The sequence below is a fragment of the Bidens hawaiensis genome, unplaced genomic scaffold (genome assembly GCF_021521415.1).
Source record: "Bidens hawaiensis isolate Kalapana, Puna unplaced genomic scaffold, B.hawaiensis_p1.1 tig00041637_1, whole genome shotgun sequence".
Taxonomy (NCBI): Eukaryota; Viridiplantae; Streptophyta; class Magnoliopsida; order Asterales; family Asteraceae; genus Bidens; species Bidens hawaiensis.
The window spans coordinates 53,668-67,979 of NW_027497362.1; the positions used below are offsets into that span (position 1 = coordinate 53,668).

Below are 14,312 nucleotides of genomic sequence, written 5' to 3' on the forward strand. Positions count from 1 at the left end.
TCTTTTAAGATGAGATGCTCTCTCGGAATACCATCATAAACAAAATTATATGGATCTTGTTCTTGTTGGGTTTTAACAAGATTATCAAAGTGATAAAATCCCTATTTTACCAAAAACGCAGCGGATATAAAAGTTTTAAATCTTGTTAATATGATATGTATAAAACCAATTTTAAACATGCAAAACCCAAACCCGGATCCAAATACGAATTACACACTATCAAATACATGCATGTCACTATAAGTCCATGCATGTTACTACTACCTTTCAATATGACAAAACCGGGTGAAAGAGATGATGATTGAAAGGTAAGAACTTGAATATGGAAGCTCCTCAAGCTAGCATACCCCAAGCTTCAACAACACACCACTTCTAGCTAGGATTTGCACTTGAAATTTTCTTCTTTCTTTCTTATGTTGGATGAAAATACCCAAGAGAGGAAGAGAGAAAAGTTTACATGGAAATTATGTGTGTTATGAAAGAATGAAAGAGAAAGACTTGGTTTTATTTAAAGGCATCTTTCTCTCCACCAATAATAACCATTGCATGTCTCCACTCACCTTGCATGTCTCCACTCAAACATATAATAATATTACATTTGAAAGAGTTATTATCTTTTTCTTTTATAAAACTTTAAACATATATATATATATATATATATATATATATATATATATCCATACATATATACTTTTATAAGTTTATAACTTATAACTTATAAAACCTATTATATGTTAAGAGACATGCTTGGTTATTATTATTCACATATTGTTATTTAACCAACTTAAATAACACTATGTAATGTTCTTTCATAAAACATAAATCATCCATATGATTTGTTTATTACACAAGTACATTTTATTTAGAAACCCTTTTCCAAATAACTCAAGTGTTAATATTCATTTGTTATGATCACATCATATATGAACGAATATTATCGGTGTTTGTCTAGCTTGTTATTGGGTATGACCCGACTTGGATCATAACGTACTAGCCACATCAATTTAATATGTCTCTTGGGCAGACCGAGTCCAACAATCTCCCACTTGCACAAGATACATAGAAGATTGATGCAAGTAGCAAATACCGCCTAACTACGGTTTACTACCCCTAATACGTATGACGAAGTGCCATTCAATAACATCATCCCTTTCAAGTCCCATACTTGAAAATGATTTAGGTGAAACTATCATTTATCCTTTTGCCACAAATGTCTTGTTAAATCCAGAGACACAGAGTGATCATTCTCTGTTGATTTAACTTGTCAGGCCTTAGACATTTAACTCTCAACGAATAAGAGGGACAAATCCCATATTGACTACATACGTCTCTCACTATCACCTTGTACTATACTTGAGCTTAGCCTTATTACTGACATATTTCAGAGCAGCGAAGAACTAAGTCAAAGCATAATAGTCGATGAATATCAAGACCCAATATGTATCTCAGGTCGGAGGATACTATGAAGTTCGCCTTTACTCAAATTTACTTATGATCACAAATCCCAAGGATTCCATGCAGTAAAATTGAGAGCGGGTCAGTCCAATATTTATCCCATAAATATCTATGAACCTTGGCAGCAACCCTTTGCTATATTCATACCTCATGAATATCTACCAATCCGAGTTCATAATAGTCTTACTTTCACATTTGTTCCCACAAATATGAACGACTGTGGACGTTTAGAATAATTCAAATTATTCACGGATTTAAACATACTAAAATGGAACATAACTCAAGAACATGACCATAACCAAAACCATATGATTGAGTTAAATTAAAATTGTTCCAATATCCAAATAAAAATTTTGATCAAATCCAATCACTAGAATATCGAAGTCCTAAGGCGCAAGTATGACTCTCATGCTTCGGCCTTTCAAGGAGTTTCGTGAGTGGGTCCGCAATGTTTTGATCAGTGTGAACTTTGCGAATACATATCTTTCCCTTTTCAACTTCATCCCTTATGTAGTTGAATCTCCGCTCAATGTGCCTAGTCTTTTGATGTGCGCGGGGTTCCTTGATTTGAGCAATCGCACCCTCGTTGTCACAAAAGATCTCTAGAGGGTCCTGAATGGTACGAACCACTCCTAGATCGGAAATGAACTTTCTAATCCATGCAGCTTCTTGAGCTACCAGGGAGGCGGCGATGTATTCAGATTCAGTGGTGGATAAAGCTACCACGTCTTGTTTTGAACTCTTCCATGAGACAACACCACCTTGAGAACGAAAACGTATCCCGATTGTTATCGAGAATCATCTCGATCAGTTTGGAAACTCGCATCAGTGTAACCCTTTACAACGAGTTCCTCCTCACCAGAGCCATATATTAGAAACATATCCTTAGTCCTTCTAAGGTATTTCAATATGCTCTTAACAGCCATCCAATGGCTAGTTCCCGGATTTTGTTAGTATCGACTTGTCATGCTCAAGGCGCATGACACATCCGGTCTAGTGCAAATCATGGCATACATGATGGATCCTATAGCAGATGCATATGGGATACCACTCATTTTGTCTTGCTCATCCTTTGAGCTTGGACATTGAGAAGCACTCAACATCGTTCCTCTTTGAATAGGTACCAAAACTTTCTTAGAGTTTTCCACCTTGAACCTTTTCAAGATCTTGTCTATGTATGCACTTTGATTCAAACCTATCAACCGCCTTGATCTATCCCTATAGATCCTTATTCCCAGAATATAGGCGGCTTCACCAAGATCCTTAATGGAAAAACAGCTTCCAAGCCAGGCTTTTACACCTTCCAAGATTGGAATGTCATTTCCAAACAGTAATATATCATCGACATATAATACCAGAAAGGTTATGATGCTCCCACTAGCTTTCTTATACACACAAGCTTCATCAGCGTTTTTGATGAATCCAAATTTCTTAACTTCATCATCAAAACGATGATTCCAACTTCTAGATGCTTGTTTCAATCCATAGATTGATTTCTTCAACTTGCATACTTTATTAGGATGTTGTGGATCGACAAAACCTTCAGGCTGAACCATATAAACATCTTCATTAAGATGACCATTTAGAAAAGCAGTTTTGACATCCATTTGCCATATCTCATAGTCATAATATGCGGCTATGGCAAACAATATCCTAATAGACTTTAGCATCGCCACGGGCGAGAAAGTTTCATCATAATCAACCCCTTAGGTTTGAGTGAAACCCTTTGCTACAAGTTTAGCTTTATAAGTATCCAAGTTTCCATGCATATCAGTTTTCTTCTTGAAAACCCACTTACTTCCAACCAGCTTGGAATTTAGAGGTGGAGCAACCAAGTCCCATACTTGATTGTCATGCATGGATTTCATCTCAACATTCATGGCTTCTAGCCATTTGTCACAATCAGATTGCGACATTGCATCTCGGTATGTGGTGGGTTCATCCGAATCAACCACGTAGCATCCATCCATGAAAAATCCATATCTCTCAGGTGGGGTGCTAACTCTACCAGATTTGCGAATGTTTTGTGTGTTTTGATCAACCATTTGATCATCCTCAACAACCTCTTGTTGATTACTAGTGTCAACCAAACGTGTATCGGCTTGTAGTTCTCGATCCTCTCCGAGTTCTACAGTTCTATCAGTTCCTTCCATAAAGAACCTTCTTTCCAAGAACTTAGCCTTTCGAGCTATAAACACTTTATGCTCGCTTGGATTGTAGAAATAATATCCCATCAAATCCGTGGGATATCCTACAAATATACACTTAGTGGATCGACATTCAAGTTTGTCAGGGGTGTAGATCTTAACATAAGCCTCACAACCCCATACCTTTAAATATGAAAATTTTGGAGCCTTTCCATGCCATATTTCAAAAGGTGTCCTATCCACTTTCTTGGTTGGTGCCATATTTAAAATACGGGCAGCAGAGATCACAGCGAAACCCCAAAATGATAGAGGTAATGAGCATCTAGCCATCATGGATCGAACCATGTCCAATAAAGTTCGATTCCTCCTTTCGAACACACCATTATGTTGTGGTGTTCCAGGTGGAGTAAGTTGTGAGACAATCCCACAACTCCTAAGATGTTCTAGAAACGCATCATTGAGGTATTCACCTCCTCTATCGGAACGTAGTACTTTGATTGTTTTGTTGAGTTGATTTTGTACTTCATTTTGGAAGACTTTGAACATTTCAAAGGCCTCATTTTTGTGTCTTAACAAGAACACATACCCATAACGACTATAATCGTCGGTAAAAGTAATGAAGTATCTTTCACCATTTCTTGTCATTATCCTAAAAGGTCCACATACATCTGAATGTATGATACCTAATGTCTTTCGCCCTTTCATTTGTTCCATTAAAGGGTTCTTTGGTCATCTTTCCCAATAAACAAGATTCACATTCATCAAATGAATCAACATTTGATTTCAAAGACCATTCTTTCGAAGTGTATGAATACGATTCTTGTTTATGTGACCAAGACGACAATGCCAAAGAAAAGTATTACTCAAATCCATTTTGAGTCTTTTGGTGTTAACTTGGTACAACGAGTTATCAATGTATGAGTCATCATGAATTAATTCATAAATGCCATAAAACGGCATCGCTTTAAAATAAAAGACATTATCCATGAAAACATAAATACCATTATCAACAAACTTAAAGTCATAACCAGATTGTCTTAATACAGAAATAGAGATAATATTCCTAGTCAAACTAGGGGAATATAAAATGTTTTTCAAAACAATTTCCAAACCATTTGGAAGCTTTAAAACATAATCTCCTCGGGCTTGGACGTCACATTTGCTCCATTGCCCATGAAGAGACTTATATCTCCTTTCTTCACCTCATTTCTTCTTTTGAACCCCTGCAATGAATTGCATATGTGAGTTCCACATCCGGTATCCAATACCCATGTGTTAGAAAAAATAATATTAAGATCAATGTGACTCATGAAAGTTGTACCTGAGGTTTGCCCCGCATCCCTCTTAGCTTTCAACTCCTTGAGATAGGTCGGACAGTTTCTCATCCAATGACCTATCTCACCACAACCAAAGCACGGATCCTCAGCGATAACCTTTAGCTTCTTTGGCTTTGGCTCCGCATTTGCCTTTCCCTTGAACCCCTTCTTGACTTGCCCCTTACCAACGGCAACCTTTGCTTTTGGTTCCGAGTGATGCCTTTTCTTTGAGCCACCCTCATTGATCGCAAGAACGGGTAAAACCTTTATATTCATGCCGGCCTCGGCTGTTTTAAGCATTGCGTGAAGCTCACCAATGCTTTTGTCCCATCCATTCATGTTGTAGTTCATGACGAATGTCTCAAACCTTTTAGTTAAGCCATTTAGGATTAAATCCGTGGCTAACTCTTTTGAGACGGGACAGTTAAGCCGTTCAAGCCGATCAATGTGGCTCTTCATCTTAAGTACATAAGATGAAACAGATTGGGTTTCTTCCATATGACATGCATGAAGCGCTCAAACCGTTTCGAATCGCTCAACCCGAGCTTGAGTAAGGAACATTTCCTTAAGTTGGGTTATCATGTTGTACGCCCCATGATTCTCGAAATCCTTTTGGATCTCGGGAATCATTGTTCCCAACATGAGGCAAGAAACTTGCACCGAATCCTCGGTGTATTTTAACCAATCCGCATAGGCATCCAAGTTATTGAAATCGGGTTCATCGGGAATAGGATCGTCTAAAATTTAAGACTTCTTTTCTTGCTTGAGAAAAATTCTCAAGTTTCGATACCAATCCATGAAGTTGTTAAAGTTTAGACGATCCTTATCCAGAATGGATCTTAGTGATAGATTATGCACCTTGTGGGATAATTGCGTTCGGTGCGTTGTTTGCGGCCATCTAAAAGAATTTTAACAAAGTTCAATTAGTATTTTCGATATTAATAAAATTTTAATCTTTAATACCCTTTAAATGTCTCCAAGACAATTATTGATTAAAATCTAGAACCCAACGTTTCATTCAAATAGTAGTTAGGTGACCTTTATCCTACTATTCGAATTAACAAGGTAGTCAACGTTTGACAATTGCAACCCTTTGCAACTTCTAGTTTTATGGGATCGGTTAAACATCATATGTTTAGTTGGTATGTTAAATCCCATCAACACCTTTGAACGCCATGTTAAGGTGATCCTATAGTCATGGTTTCAAATCAAGTCGTCCTACTTATACACACGTGTGAGTTTACTCATACAAGTGGTTAGGTGATCCTAATGCCAAAAGTACTTGTAAAATCACCTTAAGATCACAAGTTTTCTTAAAAGTGCTTAGGTGATCCTAACTCACTTTCAAGTCTACAAGTGACTTAAGTGTCGTATAAAAGGATGGTGTTTAACTTGTTTTTAAAAAGGGATTTTAGTTTTCTAAATTCTAGATTGGAAAACTATTTATTGTACCTTTCATTTGCATGCATTCAAGTGTATGGTACTTAGTTGAAAAACCCATTTTCAATGTTCCAGTTAATAAAACCCATTTTTATTATGAAATCATTAGTTATTAATAAAACCAATTTTTATTACCTAACGATTTCTAAGGAACCAATTTTATGCTAGTTGTTTTTAAGTTGTTAAGCAAACCATATTGCAAATAATAAGTAAATCAACCATGCAAGCACAAAATATACACAACCACAAGTTCATAACCATAGCCTCCTAATATTGACCACACTTGTTGACCGAAGATAAGTGTGTTAAAAAGTCTCTCCTAAGGGACCCAAAAGAACATGCACTTGTGTAGGTGAACTCCCACTTGATTCCGCATCCATATGCTCCAAGTGTTTACTCCCGGTGTTGTGGTCTTCATCATTTTATTTGGGCTTCCATCCATGCATCTTCTTTTACAAAATATATCCTAATACACTTTTCTAGTAAAAAAATACATCTAATTTACTTATTATTACAAGCCATATGAATGAATAAATAGATTACAAACCCAAATAAATATTACAACCAAATCGAATGAACAAACAACCAACACAATCATTCAACCAAACACAAGGCCATGGCTAGGTTATGAACATCTATTACACATCCAAATATGCAATAATACAAGACCAAAATGGTTCCCCTTTTTGCCTCAAAACTTTCGGCCAAAGCTTAAGCAAACCGAAAGTTTCGGGTTTTGTCCAAACAAACTAAACAATCATCCAAATGACTTGGTTTTTCAAGATTACCACATGCATGTAAAGTATAACCTTGAAAAACCATGGGGTAACCAAAACCCCAAAAAGTTTCGGCCAAATGGTGAAACCCACCATAAACCCGAAAAATTTTGGGTCTAATGAAGCATGCATTCGTATAAGCGGCTCTTGATACCATTTTTGGGTTTTAACAAGATTATCAAAGTGATAAAATCCCTATTTTACCAAAAACGCAGCGGATATAAAAGTTTTAAATCTTGTTAATATGATATGTATAAAACCAATTTTAAACATGCAAAACCCAAACCCGGATCCAAATACGAATTACACACTATCAAATACATGCATGTCACTATAAGTCCATGCATGTTACTACTACCTTTCAATATGACAAATCCGGGTGAAAGAGATGATGATTGAAAGGTAAGAACTTGAATATGGAAGCTCCTCAAGCTATCATACCCCAAGCTTCAACAACACACCACTTCTAGCTAGGATTTGCACTTGAAAATTTCTTCTTCTTTTCTTATGTTGGATGAAAATAGCCAAGAGAGGAAGAGAGAAAAGTTTACTTGGAAATTATGTGTGTTATGAAAGAATGAAAGAGAAAGACTTGGTTTTATTTAAAGGCATCTTTCTCTCCACCAATAATAACCATTGCATGTCTCCACTCACCTTGCATATCTCCACTCAAACATATAATAATATTACATTTGAAAGAGTTATTATCTTTTTCTTTTATAAAACTTTAAACATATATATATATATTCATACATATATACTTTTATAAGTTTATAACTTATAACTTATAAAACCTATTATGTGTTAAAAGACATGCTTGGTTATTATTATTCACATATTGTTATTTAACCAACTTAATTAACACTATGTAATGTTCTTTCATAAAACATAAATCATCAATATGATTTGTTTATTACACAAGTACATTTTATTTAGAAACCCCTTTCCAAATAACTCAAGTGTTAATATTCATTTGTTATGATCACATCATATATGAACGAATATTATCGGTGTTTGTCTTGCTTGTTATTGGGTATGACCCGACTTGGATCATAACGTACTAGCCCCATCAATTTAATATGTCTCTTGGGCAAACCGAGTCCAACAGTTCTATGTTCTCATCTCAGATGGATGGTTGATCATCGGTTGGAGTTTGTGTAGAAGGACCAGCATTTGATAGACGGTTTCTATTCGCTCTACGTCTATCATTATATCGTATATTGCGTTGTCTCCGTTTTTCAGCCGAACTATTTGACACAATATCATGTCTCATTTGAGTACCATTACTTTGTAAAGTTCCTAACGGAATCCTCTCTAGTGATGTATTACCCATTAAAGATAATAACGATTCTCTTTGACTGACATCGACATTACAAACTTTAGATGCTTTGATATTCTCTTTACGCGAAGCATAATATTGCTTATTATACTCCTTTCGTTTTGCGACGGAAGTAGATGCAGTTGAGGTAGACGCATCATTCTGATCTTTTGGTTCTCCGTTGGTCATTGTAAATTTATGAAATACCTTGCAAATTAAATAATAACATTCACACTCAATTTTGAAATTATTAAGTTGTTTTAACAACATAAACCAACATTTCTAAAAAAACACGTTAATAATATATATCATACCTTTACGTAAATATGAAAAAGCCTGTTGAGATTGGACAAAGATAAAACTAAAAAACTCGAGATAACCCGCCTATAAATAATAACAAACCAAAATACAAATGTGAATACATATTAAATACATACATATATATATATATATATATATATATGCAAGAATTTCATATATATATATATCACATTTATAATCGAATAGTTTAGATAGAAACCAATATAACTGTAAAAACTATATAACTGTAACAAACAAAAAAAGGATAATATTGCTTATTATACTCCTTTCGTTTTGCGACGGAAGTAGATGCAATTGAGGTAGACGCATCATTCTGATCTTTTGGTTCTCCGTTGGTCATTGTAAATTTATGAAATACCTTGCAAATTAAATAATAACATTCACACTCGATTTTGAAATTATTAAGTTGTTTTAACAACATAAACCAACATTTCTAAAAAACCACGTTAATAATATATATCATACCTTTACGTAAATATGAAAAAGCCTGTTGAGATGGGACAAAGATAAAACTAAAAAACTCGAGATAACCCGCCTATAAATAATAACAAACCAAAATACAAATGTGAATACATATTAAATACATATATATATATATATATATATATATGCAAGAATTTCATATATATATATATCACATTTATAATCGAATAGTTTAGATGGAGACCAATATAACTGTAAAAACTATATAACTGTAACAAACAAAAAAAGGTCATCCACATTAGAATAAGTTCAAGATTATGTGTATAGAGAATTAAAGATTGTGCTAAAATTTAGTTATATGCAAATATTTTAGTTACAATAAAATTAGTGATTTATATATATATATATATATATATATATATATAGAGAGAGAGAGAGAGAGAGAGAGAGAAAACATTTCTTTGAATAAATAATTTTTTATGGGTAAATATCATACTATAGAAGTCTAATATTAATAAAAAAATCTATATGATAATACTTTGGAAAATTATGAACTTATGATTAACCAAATTTAATATGATTTATTATAAAAACTTATTAGAACTATACCAAGAGTCCAGAATATTAGGCTTAATTTGCGATGTATTAGTTAACAAGTTTCACATGTAAATGCACATATTAAGTAACAACAGAAAATACATGTATTTAATTTTATGGAATGCAATGTCCTTTTAGTTTATACAGATGTTTGTTTGAGTTACAATATATCAGTTGAAAGTGTATGGATATGTCGAATTATTTGTAACCACCAACTAACAACTTATATATACATGTGTTCTTGATAAAGGAAAAGATATGCAAATAAATCAACGTCTCTAATCTAGTTAAATGGCTTGTCTTATGGATGAAAAGTAATCAGAGTTTAACTTTTATGAACTCAGCATAGCCTAAATATGTTTGTTAACACCAACTAAGTGTGTGTATTTTGTTGAAATTTGATAAGTATAAGGTACTGTAAATCAAATCTTATTATTCATGCAAATTGGATTTTGTTGAAAGTATATCACTTAATGTTGTTCATATTTAAATTTTTACACATTACGAGTAACCTTGTTTCCCAAAAACATTTCTTTTGTTCTCATTGTGTATAGATAATGTCTTTAGGCACTTTAGTTATTGTAGTTAATAAACATTACATTTACTTTACAAAAAAAAATTATTAATTATGAAGTATCAAATAATTTTAAATACCAGATAACTTTGTATGTTGGTATGTTTCAAGTTAGTATTTGGTGATTCAACTGCAATTGAAGAATTTATCAATCAAAACTAAGTCACTCACATTGTAATTATATACAATAATTCATGAAGAAAAAGGTTTGGCTGAATCAACGGCAAATTCCGTCTTCGTCGATATTTGGTACATTTACACTTTCATTATTTCATTTTATTAAAGAAAATTCATTCATTCAGTCATTGTTTTTACATTTTGTTAGTTACTTGAACAACAAATAGAAGTAAATATAATACTTGTTTATTGATTCTAACCAACTATCGGTTGTTATTAATAAAAATGAAACAAAATGCTTTAAATTAAACACACAAGTAGAGAAAACCAAAAACACAATATCCAAGGTGTAGTAAACTCAATTGTGAAGTCAACAAAGAAAATAAACAACAAATATAACACAAAGATAATAAGGTCTTAATTAAAAGAAAATGGAAAGTAAGCAAAAGAGATCAAATGTTTGTTCAACACGAACACGGACTATTAGAAGAACCCAGCATCTTAATATCACGCGCCTCAGGCATGTTTGGTTCATAATCGATCGTAGTTAAATTCGTTGACCTTAAAATATTCCCTACAAGTAATAAAAAAAATAAAACGTATCATATTACAAATAAAAATGGCACAATTAACATAGGTAATTAAAAAAAAAATTTAAATGCATAACTTACTATCTCGCAAACGAATTAGCTTGACCCGTGACACGTACACAATAGATTTATTTAACATTGCTTGAAAAGTTTTTATAATATCGATTTGTGTTGTGTCGTCTAAATATAGTTGTATTATGTGACCGCTGTGACATATAATAATATATTAGAAACCCAAAAGATAGTGTAAATATAAAACAAAAAACATATAATTTTTTTATACGAATAATGACTTACGTTACATCTTGAAGAAACACACTAAAACGATAAGTCCCATATGATCGTGAACCCATGATAATTTTTCCAACGACAGCCACAACCAATATAAAGATTTTTTTATATTATGTATATAATAAAATTAGTGTATAATAGAAAGACGTACGTAAGGACCGTGATTTTACGTACCGGTAATTATTTTTTCATATCTCCTGTCGTGCGCGAGAATTTTTATAGTAGGCACTAATGGGTACAAACGGAATCCTCGTGGAACATGGCTTGTAAATTTAATAAGTTTAGTGTGTTCGTTAAATACAATCTTAAAATCACCCGCAAGCAACAAATGGTTTTCATGTTTTGGCCACTCTTTGTATTCAAAACTCTCTATTTGGAAACGATTTAGTACGAACACGTTGCCCATATTCATGTCACGGTAAAAGTGCATTAAAGGTGCCTGTACGAATGCGGCTATTTGACGTCTCTAAAAAATAAAATATATTTAGTATCCAAAATAAAGTTTTACTACATGAGCATAGATGAAAAATGATCTTACGGCTTGGTCGAGAAAAACAATCAACAATTTGTTTTCACCAATTATAGGCAAAATGAAATCGACCCAAACAAAAGCCACGGTATACCAAACTCCGTATTGTGTGAGTGATGAAAAAGAGTCAACAATGGTATGCACATTCATGATCAATTAAACCTTCAAAACAAAGATGCAATACTTTGATATTAAAAAATAGAAATGAATTTCAAAAGAGTATAACACTAAATATGAAGATTTCAATCGTATTTAACAATAAAACATACATAAACACATATAAGAAATGTAAGATATAAAATAAAAATCTTTATTGCATTTTAATAAATGAGTTTTTTAGTTGTCAATATTATATATGCGTACACACACACACTATATATATATATATATATAACGAAATTTGAAACCTTTTATATTTGGACATTCATAATTGTATTTACAATATTCCATTATATACTCTTTTAACATTTGGATTACGGTCGTATGATTTGTTATAACCATTTGACCAATTATATCTACTTCATTTAGAATTCAGAATTCATTGCTTACCTATTTTGCAACATTTTGCAAAAACACTTTTATGTATATAAAATTTAATTATGTCTCTTACATCTTTAGAATTGATAGATAATTTTTATTGTTAATTTTCTAAACTTAACAATACCATTCTCAATTCATCACGAACCTCTACGTCATATTATTTATTTGCTAGTTACCTTGATTTCATTTTTATAACAACAACAACAACAATAATACAAATTTGTACTACATAGAAAAGTCTTTATGTAAAGCATGCATGACATTCAAATAAAAGTACATAAACGACATAATAGAGTTTCCACAAAATGAAAAAGTAAATTAGACCGGAAAAACATAAAGTCAAACATTGTAACAAATGCATGATAGAAGCGCCCGAGACTAAAATCAGGGAGAAACTATAGCCTCGGTATAGATTGCACCGTGATTGAATTGGCTACAAAAGGAAGGAAATTTATAACCGAGCTCATCGAACCTCAAATCAACTTCAAGCAATTGTCCCCACTCCGTCATCACAAGACACGAGCCTCCTAAATTGTAATAGGTGATAGAGGTAATCAGTGGAAATCTCATAGACACTTTAAGACTATAAGATAATAACTTTATCCATACATCGTCATGTAACTTCCACAAACTTACAGTCCCGAAGTCTTTAGATCCAGGACTAACAAGCATATGGAGCTCGGATTTTATATCAGCTAAAACACCCAAATTTTTATAACCATAGACATCCGGAAAGCATAATTCTGAAAATTCTATCGTGTTTACGTCAAACCGAAGTATCATTTTTTGACCCAAATGCCAGTATTGGGCAACCGTGAAGTATAAACCATCACCACATAAAGTTCCCGGAGACCAATTGAAGGTTTCATGATGGAACACACGCTTTTTTAGGAAGCGCACGGTCCTCCATGAGCTTAATCGCATTGAATAGACATAAATGGCCAAAGTACCCCGTCTACGTTTTATGTGTACAATGTTGTAATCGAATGAAGAGTCAACACAAAAGCCGATTGCATCACTGTTATATTTATAGAATCCTTGTGAATTGGAGTTAGACAATTTTTTGAAGACGGTTGTTAATGGATTCCAAACAAACATCTCCCATGTAATTATTAGGCAAACACATACCATGCCGTCTAAAGTAGCTAAAAATAAAAAATTTTCCGGATGAGCATTAAACGGGATGCTAATGTTGGTAGCCAATAAATAGTTCGCGGCTTTATAATTCAACGAACGAGCCTTGCACGATCGTGGACCTGCCTCGAGGAGTTTTTGATCACTCGATGCTCGCATGTAATCACAGTGAGCCTTTAGAAACATCGGCGTTGATATGAAATCTAACCATTCCTTACAGACGGTCTTGCACTGGGCAACAGCATTTGGAGGGAGTTTTGCAATAATCTCCAGCATTAATACCATAACCGGAAGGGAAGATATCATTTTGATCTAAACAATGACGTTTGGAAAAAGACAAATCATGTTTAGTTTAACATGTAAAATGTATTAAATATAAATATAACAAAAATATATTTAGTAAACAATTAGTTATAATATGTGTAAATAAATGAATAATACCATAATCATATGTATATTTTACAATTTTAGATTAGGAGGTGCCAACTAAATGACATAATATAATTCAAAGTAATTAGACTACCTTTTTACTTCTAACCAATGAAAGAACAAAAAACTTTTAGTTGAAGGCTAATATATATCTACCACATACCATATTGTTATAAAACAACAAAGTAACAAAAAAAAAAAAATCATACAAGGTGAAACTAAACAAAAATAAAAATGCTACAAACATGCAAGAGTTACTTATAAATAAAGATGGAGATATGGATGACAATTAAACCTGGACCCGATGAGAAAATC

At 33.1% G+C, this 14,312-nt stretch overlaps 1 protein-coding gene across 1 annotated transcript; it reads right to left on the reverse strand.

Moving 5' to 3' along the window:
• Positions 1–12,818: 12,818 nt before the first annotated feature.
• Positions 12,819–13,874, reverse strand: LOC143593058 (F-box/kelch-repeat protein At3g06240-like). Its single transcript, XM_077072803.1, has one exon. It carries the CDS (start codon positions 13,872–13,874, stop codon positions 12,819–12,821), a length of 1,056 nt encoding a protein of 351 aa, XP_076928918.1.
• Between the last annotated feature and the right edge of the window lie 438 nt (positions 13,875–14,312).

Coding starts and splice junctions, on each gene's coding strand:
- LOC143593058 (XM_077072803.1), bottom strand. CDS start 13,874: ATGATATCTTCCCTTCCGGTTATGGTATTAATGCTGGAGATTATTGCA.